We start from the raw sequence: 15,132 nt of genomic DNA on the forward strand, positions 1-15,132 counted from the left end.
TGACTGGCACAAAAAAGAAAGGAAAAAATGCTGGTCCTCGAAATCTTAAACGTAGTTTGAAAGAGTGAGTGAGGACAAAACAAAGAGAAGATGCTGCCTGCTGCCAGTCGAGTGGGCCGAGAACGGATCTGTCCATTCAGCAGTCATCAGCAGCAGGGCATGCCGCCGCTGTGGATGATTCCGAACCGCTTGCCCATGCGTAGCCACACAAAGCAGCGTGGCAGGAGAGCGTTTGCAGCCAGAGAGCTTGGCACTGGGCAAAACTAAAAACAGCCTTTCCTGCTTCCTGCGTTGGCGCAAGACTGTCGACATGGGTGGCAGAGAGAGCTGCAGCGCACGATTGGTTTACACTCGCTTTGATGGAGGAAGGTGGGTTACAGCTGAGACCAAGAAGTTCATCAGGATGTCCTCGCAGTTGGAAGTATGATCCACCAGAGTCCGTAGAGACTGAGGCAGGTAGTGGGAAAACAGGTAATGGTAGTACCTACGGGGAAAATTGAAATGTGCCACAGCTAGTATTTAGTATACGAGGTCTGTCAAAGTATAGGTCCTTTTTTTTCTTTTTTCAAAAACTATATGGATTTCATTCATATGTTTTTACGTCAGACATGCTTGAACCCTCGTGCGCATGCGTACATTTTTCCACGCCTGTCGGTGACGTCATTCGCCTGTGAGCACTCCTTGTGGGAGGAGTCGTCCAGCCCCTCGTCGGAATTCTTTTGTCTGAGACGTTGCTGAGAGACTGGCGCTTTGTTTGATCAAAATTTTTTCTAAACCTGTGAGACACATAGAAGTGGACACGGTTCAAAAAATTAAGCTGGTTTTCGGTGAAAATTTTAACGGCTGATGAGAGATTTTGAGGTGATACTGTCACTTTAAGGACTTCCCACGCAGTGGGACGTCGTGCAGCACTCCCAGGCGCCGTGTCAGCCTGTTTCAAGTTGAAAACCTCCACATTTCAGGCTCTATTGATCCAGGACGTCGTGAGAGAACAGAGAAGTTTCAGAAAAGTCGGTTTCAGCATTTTATCCGGATATTCCACTGTTAAAGGAGATTTTTTTAATGAAAGACGTGCAGACGGATTGCAGCATCGGCTCGCAGCCGCTGCGACGCTCCGCCACAGGAAAAACACCTCTGTTGGAAGCCTTAAGGAGCCTTAAGCCTTAAGTTGGAACATGTCCAGCTGTTAAACAATTTTTCATATACTCACTCCACTGAAAGCCATCAAAAGCCGCCTGAATTTTACAAATGGTTATCAACACGGAGGTGTTTTTCCTGTGCCACCGCACCGCGCCGGCTGCGTCCCGACGCGCGGACCCGTCCGCACGTCTTTCATTTAAAAAAATCTCCTTTAACAGTGGAATATCCGGATAAAATGCTGAAACTGACTTCTTCTGAAACTTCTCTGTTCTCTCACGACATCCTGGATCAATAGAGTCTGAAATGTGGAGGTTTTCAGCTTGAAACAGGCTGACGACGGCGCCTGGGAGCGCTGCACGACGTCCCGCTGCGTGGGAAGTCCTTAAAGCGACAGTATCACCTCAAAATCTCTCATCAGCCGTTAAAATTTTCACCGAAAACCAGCTTACTTTTTCGAACCGTGTCCACTTCGATGTGTCTCACAGGTTTAGAAAAAATTTTGATCAAACAAAGCGCCAGTCTCTCAGCAACTTCTCAGACAAAGGAATTCCGACGAGGGGCTGGACGACTCCTCCCACAAGGAGTGCTCACAGGCGGATGACGTCACCGACATGCGTGGAAAAACTCTCGCATGCGCACGAGGGTTCAAGCATGTCTGACGTAAAAACATATGAATGAAATCCATATAGTTTTTGAAAAAAATAAAAAGGACCTATACTTTATTGACAGCCCTCGTATTAGTGACAATAAAGGTCACAACATGGCAACGTCGCAGTAACTCTGCCTCTGTTTAAGCTACACCTTCAAGCTGATGGCATGGTTGCTTGGTGGCTTTAATCCAAATGCAGACAGTGTAAATTGCTCTAGATGAGGACTTTGGTTAAAGATATAAAAATAAAAACCTTATTAGATAGTGTGAAGTTTAGTCTTGGAGAACCAGTGTGGTCGGAAGAAGCTTGTAGCATTTGAAGAAAAGTGCAGATGTGAATGATATGTATCTGGGGCAAGTCAACCGTTGGGTATCCAGTGGGATTTGGTATTTATAGTGCCAAAACCAACTCTGCTGGTGCAATTCAGAGCTTCTCAACTCTCTTTAGTTGCATCTCTGATTGAGAGATAACGTTTTGTGGGTAATAAAGATGAGCCTTCAGTCGTCTTAACAAATACGACGAGTGGGCTGAACTGTTAAGGTTTAACAATTCAAATTAGCACAAATGGAGGTTTTTGCTGTAATTACTGACCAATATGCTGTCTAAGATTCACAATGCCAATGAACTGGAAAAAGGCTCTTCTAATGAATGAAATAGTTTTCAGTCCTTTCTTTGTAATCACGCCGTCCGGTTAATTATCTCCAATGCTGTTTCTTCTCCTTTGATGGCCTCGTACGGCCTCCCCGAACGACTCTGTGATCGCCAGCGTTTTAATAACAGCTTTGAGCCAGCCTCTTCATTTTTGTGGAATCTTACTGGAGGGGAGTATAAAGTTTGGTGTTAATCTGGATCAGAAAGAGGATTGTTGAATTTTCAAGGTCAAATTCAAGGACATAACAACAGCTTTGATCCAGTATGAATTAAAGATGGTGCGTTAGTCTAAAGAGTTCCGTTTTGGACAGAACTGACGGAGGCCACCTGGTGTGAATGAATCACAAAGCACTAATTCGCATGGCTTGGTGTCATGCGGGCCTTGCGCTATCCGTGTGTCCCAGGAACGGCGGCAGTGTTGAGATGTACTAATACTAGGGGAGCTATGATCACTACCTTTGCCCCCCCCAAGGACTAAACCAAACCAACTGTTTTAGGTTCCTTAGATGACCTCAAAACACAATCAGGATGTTCCCAAAAATAAAAACTGGTCTCAAGCCAGTTATCCAAGACGCCCGCCAAAATACGTTTTTTTCACTAAAACACCTTTACACAACATATAAACAACTTAAATATTACAGAGATTCAATGGGAAGACCATTGCAGGTCACAGCAAACTCATTTGTGCCTAAACTAAATTCAATCATGGGTTTAAAATTCAAATGGCTGCAAATAGACTCTTATCATTACAGTACATGGTAGGAACAAACAATAGACTTAATAATGACAGAAATCATTGGTGTTTAGTGGGGGGGGGGGAAAAAAACAAAAAATATTTTGGCAGCCATTTTGGATGCCATCTTGGATAACGGGCTTGAGCGCAGTTTTTATTTTTGGGAACATCCTCATTGTGTTTGGGGTCATCTAAGGAACCTAAAAAAGTTGGTTTAGTCCTGGGGGAGGGGGGGTTGCAAAGGTATAGGGGTCGTAGCTCTCCTAGTGCTAAAGTTCAGGCGCATCCTGGCCGTGTCCTCACTGAGGACGCTTTCTGTGGGTTTGCTACTTGCAGTTCAACAGGCGGTAACACTTCCGGGTTTGTGCAAAACACCGGTGTACCTGTGGTAGAAGGCAGCTCCAGTCAAGACGATGGAGTAGTCGTTGGTCCATTTGGAGGTGTAGCCCCAGGCGTGCTTGAGGGGATCCCAGAAATGACTTCTGGGAGGATAGCCCACAATTCGCTCAGGTGAAGCTACGCCACACAAGGAAGGCGAAGTTCACCTGGAGGCACAGAGATGGAATAAGTCTCAAAAATACAGACTGTGCACATATGCACGTGCATGTGTGTGGCTTATTAACACGTGCACACACCTCACTGGTCAGCAGGACTGTGTCCTCATCCAGACTCAGCACTGCTTCCGTCTCTATGGCAACGTGAGGCAGGAACCGACTGGTGGTCTAAGAGAGAGAAACAGCAGTAAGGACGTTCACATTACAGACACTAAATCGTGTCCACTGATTGAGAGGAGCACGAAGGAGTGACATTTACGGACATTAACGCCATATGGATCAGAGGACGTGTCACACATACACCGAGAGGAAGCAAGCCCAAAGATCAGAGAGAGATGTGCGCGATCAGAGCGAGGGTCTTGCCATGCTGTCACTCAGAGATAGGGGAGTGGGCAGGCTGTGAACAGCGTGGGCCCTCACCTTCCTCTTGCCGTCTGTCACAGTGAGTGGGACAGGCATCAGGGGGCCACTTGCTCCGATGAGGTGCTGGCTTCTCGCTGTTCCACAGAATGATGATCTGGAACAGTCGAGAGGAAGAAATGTTACATAAGTGACACGCCATCGCCGCAGATTAGTCATTCATGAGAGCTGGCATCTTTGATTTCAACAGAGAGAAATAAGAGTAAAAATAAAAATAAAATCCAAAGCTGCTCCGGGTTCTAAAGTCGGTTTATTTACCTGCGAGCAGTACTTTGACTTGGAGACCACCTGGAGCCGCTTCATGATTGGCTGAGACTGAGACACCAGTGGTGAGATTGCGTGGAGACAGCGGTGAACTCCTGACCTGTACTGAGCCCTGAGCGGAGTCACCAAAAATAATAAAGAAATCAGACATTATTGATTATCTAGAATGTGCTTTGGCTTACAACAAATTGATTTGCCAACTCAATGAAAAATAATCAACTAACCTGATAATTGTCAATTAAGAAGAAAAATGCCATATTTTAACTTCTTCCACTTTTTTCATTGCCCCCTCCCCCCAGTATGAAAAATACAGGGAATATAGCGATCAGCATGTACGTTTTCGCTTGTTGGCGTGAATCTCAAAAAACAGTGACCTGTTTCATTCATGTTTAGCGTCAGGGTGTACTGGTTGATCCCTGACATTTGTATTAGTGATTTGTGGGAACCGGGGGTATATGTCATCTCCTCCTGATGACTCTTGTTTCTTGCTTTGAGATCAACTAGGTTGAAGTTATTGCAAATTAACCTGCACTCTGGGGTAGCACAGGATATCGTCATTGCTCATACTGTGTACAAAATAACTTGGAAATGGGTGAGCAGATTTTTTACCAAACTTGGTGGGTATATTCTCTGGGTTTGTTTCTGCAGACGGTTAACTTTTGTAGCAGCTCAGTCAAAGGTCAAGGTTGTTGACATGTAGTAAAAAAAAAAAGCAATTTACATGTCTGCATTTGGATTTGTCATCATGTGGACCAAGTGACATCAAGATGACATTGTAATTTCTGAAAGACACTTTTTTGGGGGGGGATATGACATCTAATGGTGCTAGAATAAAAGTGTGCTGTACTGGTGTCTCCACTGCCGTTCCTTTCTTTTTATATTTGCAGTGTGTCAGTGTGATCTGTGACGGGGGTTTTCTGTAGGTTGCACACTCTTGAGTTTTACTTTTTATGTGAATAGATATTATATATATATTTTATGATTGTTTGTTGTGTTGTACACTGAGTTTTAATCTTATTATATGTGTGTATAGAGGAGGAATTAACTTTTATTTCAGCAGATTTCCTCATTGTGGTCAATAAAGTTTTTATATCGTATTTTCACTTTATCATCATACTTTTACAGTGTAGTATTATTATGTAGTATTATTACCATATTTCCAGAGTCACACTTTTTTATATGTAGGACACAGTTTTTAACACAGGGTTTTCCTGGGGGTGACTTTTAAATTCCAAAAATAATCAAACACGATGGACAACATACTGGAGCTTATTGGATCTTATTTAATGCAACAGAAAATATCCGATGGATATGAATAAGCAGAGGATTTTTACAGGTCATGTACATAAAGACAACATGCAGACTTTTATATGCGATGGGCAATATATTGGATGTTATGATGCAATTTGAATAACAGGAATTGTCACAGAATTTGAAACTATAATAAAAAAGTGAGCCCATTAGATTTTTTTAATCAACTCTTTCATTTATTTTAATTTTTGGCACATTGTTGTAGTCTGCTTTTAATTATTGAAGTTTCTTTTGTTTTTTTTGTGTTGATTCCTGGGAAAGACCAATATAAAGTTATTACCATTATTAAAAATGAATGCTTGATTTTATAGTACATAAGTCACAGGACCTCCCAGAGTAGTTAAAAAAAAAAAAAACCTGTGACTTATACTCCGGAAAACATGGTATGTGTATATGCATCACTCCAACACCATTAGTGGTTTAAATTGGATATTAATCATTTTCAAACTGATTGTCAACACCTCCAAGATAATAACGAGGCCTCTTAAACGGGTTATAATTAGGAATAATCAAGTTTGAAAGTGGTTTAAATGATTCTGTGTCGATTTCAAATGCTTTTTAATTTCAAAACACAAAGCCAGTGGTATGGTATTTTCAACTAGGTGTTTTAAATACATTTTGATTTTGGCAAACAAAATAAATAAAAGATGTCCCTCAAAGAGGTTCTCACAAATGTCCATTTAAGATATTTGTCTTTAGATTTAATGATTAATCGGTTGCAAAAACATTGAAAATACTCAGTTGTCACTAAAACAGTTGACTGTGATCATTTGTAATGCTTTTTAAATACAGAATTATAAAATTTTAACGTGCACACACACCAAGGCTTTTTTAGATTAGATTAGATAGAACTTTATTAATCCCTTGGGAAGACTCCCTCATGAAATTGAGGTTCCAGCAGTACTGGATAGCAGCACAGAGGGTAAGAAGCACACAGAGTATCAAAAGTGAGAGTAAAACAAACAAAACAAAAACAATTTGCAAATATAAATATAAATACACAAATATAAATACCAGAAATACTGCTCACTACTGGTTTACTGGCTACTACTGCTCCTCTCCTTCCCATCCTCTGTCTTCCTGTTACTTCTCCTTCCCCAGAATGATATTGATTTTACTGATCAACTGCACAGCTGAGAAATCACAAGTCCAGATTTCTGTTTGTGTCTTTACCTAATCCCAGGTAGTAGAACGGGAAATGTGCAAGATGGGTGGAGTATTCCGGGAGGACGAGCAGACCTCCGGGCATGGTGTTCCACATGTACTTGTTCCTCGAAATGTGAGAAAACACGCGATCCTTAATAATCTGGGGGAGGACAAAACAGTGGCATTAAAACAAGAATATGTTACTTTTTGTACCAAAGTATTTGCCTCTAAAAATTCCTCCATCTTAATTTTTTTTTCACTCTGTCTGTCTTAGATGATGGATGAAACACTTCTTGTAAACACACCTACATTTCCTGATACTTCAATTCACATGTTGTTCCATTCATTTCTAATGATACACATTTACATCTAATTTTACCACCTACAGGAAGCATCTGCGGAGCAGCACCGCTGGTGTGTAGCCATCTCTGCTGGGGAAAATTTTTCCTTCTGTGTGTATGTAAACATCTTATCACAAACCTCCAGAACCTCTCCTTTATCATCTTGTGCATAAATCCCCAGCAGCAAATACACCACACACTGCCAAACCTGCCTTATAAACATCAAGCGTGCTAAACCTTTGATTTCCTCAGATTTCAGTTGTTTCCACAAATTTTGTTGTCAGCTCAAACTGACACTTGTTATGATTTTGGCAGGCTCTCAGATCTACTACATTCATTTTCTGTTTGTTCAAAGATAAATGAGAAATTCAGTATGTCAATTATATGCAAGTAAACCAAAGTCATTTAGCAGGGAATCAAATTTTTAACTTTGTGAACAAAAAAAAATTTAAAGTTATTACAACTTAAACATTTGAAATTAATTCTACTTATATTTTTGATTGCAACTTACAACATCTAAGTTAGCAGAATGTAGCAACTTTTAAATTCATGAACCCAAAATTCAATTTATTTTATTTGTATAACACCAAATCACAAAAATGCTGCCTTGAGGTACTTAGTGAGTAAGGTGTATCATTACCAACCCCCCACCACCCAAGCAAACACACAGGCGACAGTAGTAAGGAAAAACTCCCTCTGGTGATAATGAGGAAGGAACTTCAAGCAGAGCAGACCCAGAGGGGTGACCCACTGCTTCGGCCATTCTAACAGTTACAATGTTTTTACAGATTGTCCAAGAGTTTCTTTACAAAGAAGAAACAGAAGAGTAATAAAAGTACTTAATTAAAAAAAAGAAAGAGTCCATCTTGGGTCGAATACATAGGCGTCCATGTACAGTACTGGTAGGCCACAGGGCAGGACCTCCAGTCTTTGGTGCAAGAGGCGTGTAATTCAGAGGTCAGTCTGGTGCCCTGAGCTGCAGGGCCAGGAACAGTCGTTGGCATTGTCAGTGCATCGAACAGAGAGAAAAAGAGCAGAATCAGTCAGATGGAAATAATTACACCTGAGGTATTAATTCACCAACATTAAATTAACAGGGAACCAAAGAGATTGCTAAAGGCACCTTGACAACTGATCGAATTTGATACCCAAATGGCATGCATAAATTTCATGGCACTTACATGAAATTTATGCATGCCATGTACGAGTCGCGAATATTGCGCAACCTATTCGAAGACACTGTGTGTGACTGTGAGTGTCAATGCATGTCACTGCGTGTAGGGCATCTGAAACTGAAATTAGATTATGAAGAGATGCTACATTACTTGTGTATATATATATATATATATATATATATATATATATATATATAAACAAGAGCAATCGGAGATTTCTGACTTATTAGATCGGGCTGAAAATATGATATGCAATTCACATTGTGACCCAGACTTTACCTGGATCCGGATTCCACAACACGATGCAATAATTGCATACTGATCTAGAATGGTCTGTCTGATCAAGATGTTGCAATCTGAGATTTAATTCACAAACTGAAACAAAATATCTTCCTGATCTTGGTTTTTCATCGTGATGTTGTATCTTTCTGCTGCAGAACCTGCATACTGATCCGGATCACTCCCAACATCCAACACTAACATGGTCTTCCTTAGTACAACAAGCCAATGTGATTTAAATTTTGTCAAGATCCATCAAGCAGATTTGAGATGATCCTCGAAATGGTGAAAATATAAGAAATGATACAGAATCGGGATCTTGACCCTGATCCACTCCAAAATTTAATGGAGTCTTCCACTGCCTATCTGTGGTGAAACTTTGTTCTAAATACATGTAGTAGTTTTGACATAATCCTTAAAAGCCTGTAAAGTGAAATCCTGAGACAGAATCTGGATCCGGATCCCCTCCAAAATTCAGTGAAGTCTTCCAAGTACTAATATCTATCTGTGGTGCAAATTTGGTAAGAATCTGGGAAGTAATTCTCACGTAATCCTTCAAAGCCTATATAAAGTGAACTCTTGATCCAGAATCCGGATCTGGATCACCTCCTAAATTTAATGTAGTCTTCCATGGCCTAATATGTATCTGTGGTGAAAATTTTGTCAAAATCTGTGCAGTAGTTTTGACGTAATCCTGGTAAAAGACAGGCAGACTAAATGCTGATGATTTTATTATGTCCTTGGTGGACATAACACCATAGAGACAAGATTCCAAATGCTTTCTCTACCACATGACGGGCACAAGACAACCTGTTGCTGTAGGTAATTTCGCTTTGATTCTGGGAGTGGTGAACGATTGGTTTCATCAGCCAAGTTCTGAGAGTAATTGTGTCATCGGCTAGGAAATGATTATTTTATATAGGGTGGTATCAAGTGGGACAAAGCGGGGTGCATTGGCACAGCGAATTGCATGGCAGTTTGGGGATCAAATTTGTGCAAGTGTCAAGGTGCCTTAAGGTGTTAACTAGTAGCCACCCCTGTGCTTCACTAACAGACCCAGAATTTAGATATAGTGAGGCTGAGACCTGTTCCGTTGCTAAAAATATGAATTCAAAGGAGAGGAAGCATAGTTCTATACTACACCGGTATGCTCGCCATATGAGAGGGAAAATAGATCCGTCTTTAGTCTGGACTTGAATGATGATGTTAATTCCAGTTTTACATATATCTTTGTATTGCAGGTAAATTCAAATACAGAAATAATGACTGCATTAAATATTTTCAGTTGTTTCAACTTCCAGCTTTCATGCTGCTAGAACGTAGCAGTTTTTAAGTTCATAAAGTCCAAAAATATTAAGACATTACAAATTAAACAACTGATTAAGTGCACTTGTTTCCCGGTTCAAACCACACATAATGTGGAGTTGCATCAGGAAGGGCATCCAGCATAAAACGTGTGCCAAAATCAACATGCAGATCCACCTTGGATCCACCTGCGGTGGCAACTCCGAAACAAGGGAGCAGCTGAAGGGGTCGATGTCATTACAAAACATTTGATGTTAGTTTTACGTATATCCTTTGATTGTAGCTAAATTAAAATATTGATTACATCTAATATAGTCAGTTGTTTCAATTTGCAATATTAAAATTAGGTGTAAGTTATAATTTTTTAAGTTAAAAAAAGTTCGAAACACAAATCCAAAATGGAATTGAGCATTTTTGGTGCATACCTTCACATGCAGATTAAACACACAAAAGCTAGAACTGGTATTTTAATTAAGATTACTTTTATAAATCCTGGTTACTTAATCCAGAGTTAACAAGTCAAATTACTTAAATAATAAATTTGGTAAACACAAAATTAAGAAAATTCAATAAGCAGTCAGAATATTTAAATCGGCGAAACTTCTTGACATATTTTGTGATTTAAAGTCATTTAATCGGTTGATTCTTTTTAACATTCTCGGTTGTGGTATGAAAGCATCTCTCTTCTATATATTGTGCAGCTTGTTGCTAAACACAGACGCCATCCAGCAGAGCGCGGCGCGGCTTTTTTGTGTGTGTGTGTGTGTGTGTGTGTTTTTAACCCGATCTCCAGCAGCCTTAAACCTACTTTGAAAGAACGGGTTCTAAGCGTCTGATAATATGAGTAGTCAGCTGAAAGGAATAAACAGGCCGCTTGAAAGTGGTGATGACAATGTAATGACATATCATTTCTATACGGCAGGCGGGTGTGTAATACTGAGCAGAGAGAGTGAAGCAAGGACTGAGATTCAACCTCCGTAATAACCATAATGACAGGGAGACAGATCGCTTCAAATGTGAAGGCTGTTGGAAAGCTTTAACAAAATAAGTGATGATTCAATTGCAGGGAGGCAGCACTTGCTGCATATTCAACATGTTATTTTTCTTGCCATTTTCACCACAAACACCAATTTGATCTTGAAGAATTTGCCTCCTCAGGCTGACCTCCAGCGTGGTGAGGACTATCTTGTCCACCGAGGAGAAGTAGGCATCCCACAACATCTGCGTCCTCAGTCTGAGGGCCAACACGCGCTCGTTCCCGACGGCCCTCACTGTGGACGGCACCTGAGAAGAAGAAAAGAGGTTTAAAAACCACATAAGCGGAATCAAGAGGTTGCTTTTGGATTTGGGTGACTTGCCGCGATAAAACGCTCATTATCGCGGGCTAATCTGAGGGTTTCAACTGAATCAGCAGAATTGATTTAATCACATTGAGAGTTAAAGCTCAACTCCTCAATCAAAGCAGAAATCAAACCTCCTGCAGACTGATAGCTCAGGTCTTGATCACTTTTGCCTACTAAACACGACGTTTCTAAACTCTCGGGCGCTGATGAGGTCAACCCACTCAGCCCGGTCAGCCTTAATTTGACAAAAACCCCCGTCTTGGGCCCTCAGGTCTCGTTCCTCCTCATTAGCTGAATGCCAGTTTAGGTTCTCAGTTGTTGCAGATCAAGCGGATCAATGCGGAGGACACATGATGTCATTTGTGGGAGGGAGACAGATGAAGCTTGCAGCTGTGCGTGAGCGTGCTCTGCTCATTATGTTTGTAAGTATGAGCAGAGCGTGGCAGAGAGGATGATCGAGCTCGGGCTTTTCACCCATGACTGGATTAGGACCTCTGCGGGTGTTTAATCTGTGGGGGCACTAACCTGTAACCACGCCGTTTGACTCTGTTAATGTTTGCTTTGCAGCCACAGTCTGTGAGTGCATTAAATTTAACCCTTCAGTTAACATTCTGGTGTTAAACTAAAGTGGGAAATGTCCATAAAATAACACTGTAATGTTTTTTCCCCCAACGGAGCCCTTATTCCTGCTTGAACAGCTCAAATTTCTAACAATGAAATGAACAAAGAAACTATGTAAAATCTTTGCTACCTGATGCAGAACAACACACTTTGGCAGCTCTGACTCATTTGTGTGACGTCATCAGACACACTTGCTTCTCAGCACATGGCTCAAAACAGTTTCTATGGAGTGAACTTTGTGTCTTTTTAATGCAAACAAGAAATTAAAAAATAGTTTTGAGAACAAAAATCAATGTATTGTTGCCTCACAGCAAGAAAGTTGTAAGATCGCTTCCCACCTGGGCCTTTCTGTGTGGAGTTTTCATGGTCTCACTCATGTATTCATGTGGGTTCCCTACAGGTTCTCCAAATTCCTCCCACTTCCAAAGACATGCATGTTAGGTGAATTGGTAACTTTAAACTGACTGTAGGTGTGCATATGGGTGTGAATGTGTTTATGTGTACAGTATGTGGCCCTGTGACAGACTGATGTCCTGTCCAGGGTGTACCCTGCCTCACACCCTGTGACTGCTACAATAGGCTCCAGCCGCGTAACTGGAGTAAGCGTTTATAGAAAATGGATAGACAAAAATCAATGTAGACTTTTAAAGTATATAAAAATGATTGTGAATCTACCCTATTTCATATCAAAGCATTTGCTTGTGGGTCAAATTGTTTTGAGCATCACAAAGTTCTGTTTTCAAGTTGGCTTAGTCATTCCATTGGTACTCAAGGATCCTCAGAAGAGACTTAGTAGCAAAGACATCCATTCATTACATTAGGTCAGTGGGTAGTGTAAACATCAAGTAGGTCTAAATTTTATTTTTAAAAAAGGAGATTCAAAAGTGGAGTGTTTTTTTTTATAGAAGAGTCTGGATTACCGTATGCTTAAAGCAAGAGGTGACAGGACCTCTGTCCCAGGAGCTGTTTATTTAAAAGAATGTATCTTCTTTCAGAGGGTGAGTGGGAATGCAACTTATATTTCAAATCCACTAGCATGTCAAATACTACATTATTATCTATGGTCATAAGATGGGAACGCCTACCTGCATAAAAAGCTCCTCCTGTTTTCTCATCTGAATGAGGTGCTGTCTGAGCTACACTCCAGAGCAGAGAGGAATGTACCATAACGCTGGGTGTCAGTTGCCATAAATGAAAAAGAAGACTGGAATGAGGAAGCTGTCCCATGGCTTAGAGAAGAGTGCAATTAATAAATCATGCTCTCAAACTGACAGACCACACTCCTGAATAAAGAGAGGGAATAATCTTCTGCACTCAACTTGCTTGCATTTTGTGGGACAGAACTGCAATGAGGACAATGAGGCTCAGGTAAGGTTAAGTCTTCATGATGTTTTTTGGACAGACAGCAGTGTCTTATATCTTAGTTTGACATACAGTAGTGTTCAGAATAATAGTAGTGCTATGTGACTAAAAAGATTAATCCAGGTTTTGAGTATATTTCTTATTGTTAGATGGGAAACAAGGTACCAGTAGATTCAGTAGATTCTCACAAATCCAACAAGACCAAGCATTCATGATATGCACACTCTTAAGGCTATGAAATTGGGCTATTAGTAAAAAAAAGTAGAAAAGGGGGTGTTCACAATAATAGTAGTGTGGCATTCAATCAGTGAGTTTGTCAATTTTGTGGAACAAACAGGTGTGAATCAGGTGTCCCCATTTAAGGATGAAGCCAGCACCTGTTGAACATGCTTTTCTCTTTGAAAGCCTGAGGAAAATGGGACATTGTTCAGAAGAACAGCGTAGTTTGATTAAAAAGTTGATTGGAGAGGGAAAACGTATACGCAGGTGCAAAAAATTATAGGCTGTTCATCTACAATGATCTCCAATGCTTTAAAATGGACAAAAAACCAGAGACGCATGGAAGAAAATGGAAAACATCCATCAAAGTGGATAGAAGAATAACCAGAATGGCAAAGGCTCACCCATTGATCAGCTCCAGGATGATCAAAGACAGTCTGGCGTTACCTGTAAGTGTTGTGACAGTTAGAAGACGCCTGTTTGAAGCTAATTTATCTGCAAGAATCTGCCGCAAAGTTCCTCTGTTAAATAAAAGACGTGCAGAAGAGGTTACAATTTGCCAAAGAACACATCAACTGGCCTAAAGAGAAATGGAGGAATATTTTGTGGACTGATGAGAGTAAAATTGTTCTTTTTGGGTCCAAGGGCCACAGACAGTTTGTGAGATGACCCCCAAACTCTGAATCCAAGCCACAGTTCACAGTGAAGACAGTGAAGCATGGTGGTGCAAGCATCATGATATGGACATGTTTCTCCTACTATGGTGTTGGGCCTATATATCACATACCAGGTATCATGGATCAGTTTGGATGTGCCAAAATACTTGAAGAGGTCATGTTGCCTTATGCTGAAGAGGACATGCCCTTGAAATGGGTGTTTCAACAAGACAATGACCCCAAGCACACTAGTAAACGGGCAAAATCTTGGTTCCAAACCAACAAAATTAATGCCTCGCAGATGTGAAGAAATCATGAAAAACTGTGGGTATACAACTAAATACTAGTTTAGTGATTCACAGGATTGCTAAAAAAGCAGTTTGAACATAAGTTTTGAGTTTGTAATATCAACAGCAGATGCTACTATTATTGTGAACACCCCCTTTTCTACTTTTTTTTTTTTTACTAATAGCCCAATTTCATAGCCTTAAGAGTGTGCATATCATGAATGCTTGTTCTTGTTGGATTTGTGAGAATCTACTGAATCTACTGGTACCTTGTTTTCCATGTAACAATAAGAAATATACTCAAAATCTGGATTAATCTTTTTACTCACATAGCACTACTATTATTCTGAACACTACTGTATGGTCGTCTTAATGACACAAATAAATTAATGAGGCTGGTTCAAGTATTTGGAATGAAAGACCAGGGTTTGGCAAGGGAATTGCCGGACAGAGGATGCCTCTCATGAGGATAACTGGTAAAAGTCCATTTTTGGCACCATAGCATCCTTGTGGTACTGTGACATTTCAGTCTCTCAGAATTTCAAATGAACCCTGTAAGCTATCATTCTTCCAGTCACGCATACCTTTCATGCAAGCACTACTTAGGGTCCTGTGAGACTCCTTAAGCAAACACTGCGATGGTGGTTTTTAATTTAAGCGGAGCAACATTGTTAA

The 15,132-nt window shown here is 40.7% G+C and overlaps 1 protein-coding gene across 1 annotated transcript in view; it reads right to left on the bottom strand.

The window, feature by feature from the left end:
- ext1c (exostoses (multiple) 1c) overlaps positions 1 to 15,132 on the bottom strand; it is a 199,385-nt gene that overhangs the window by 21,699 nt on the left and 162,554 nt on the right. Inside the window, exons 5-6 of the mRNA XM_034160119.1 lie at positions 11,134 to 11,253; positions 6,897 to 7,029 (exon numbers count right to left, since the gene is read on the bottom strand). Coding sequence (XP_034016010.1) covers positions 6,897 to 7,029; positions 11,134 to 11,253 — 253 coding nt within the window. The remainder of the gene's footprint in view (positions 1 to 6,896; positions 7,030 to 11,133; positions 11,254 to 15,132) is intronic.

This window comes from Thalassophryne amazonica, chromosome 20 (genome assembly GCF_902500255.1).
Source record: "Thalassophryne amazonica chromosome 20, fThaAma1.1, whole genome shotgun sequence".
Classification (NCBI taxonomy): domain Eukaryota; kingdom Metazoa; phylum Chordata; class Actinopteri; order Batrachoidiformes; family Batrachoididae; genus Thalassophryne; species Thalassophryne amazonica.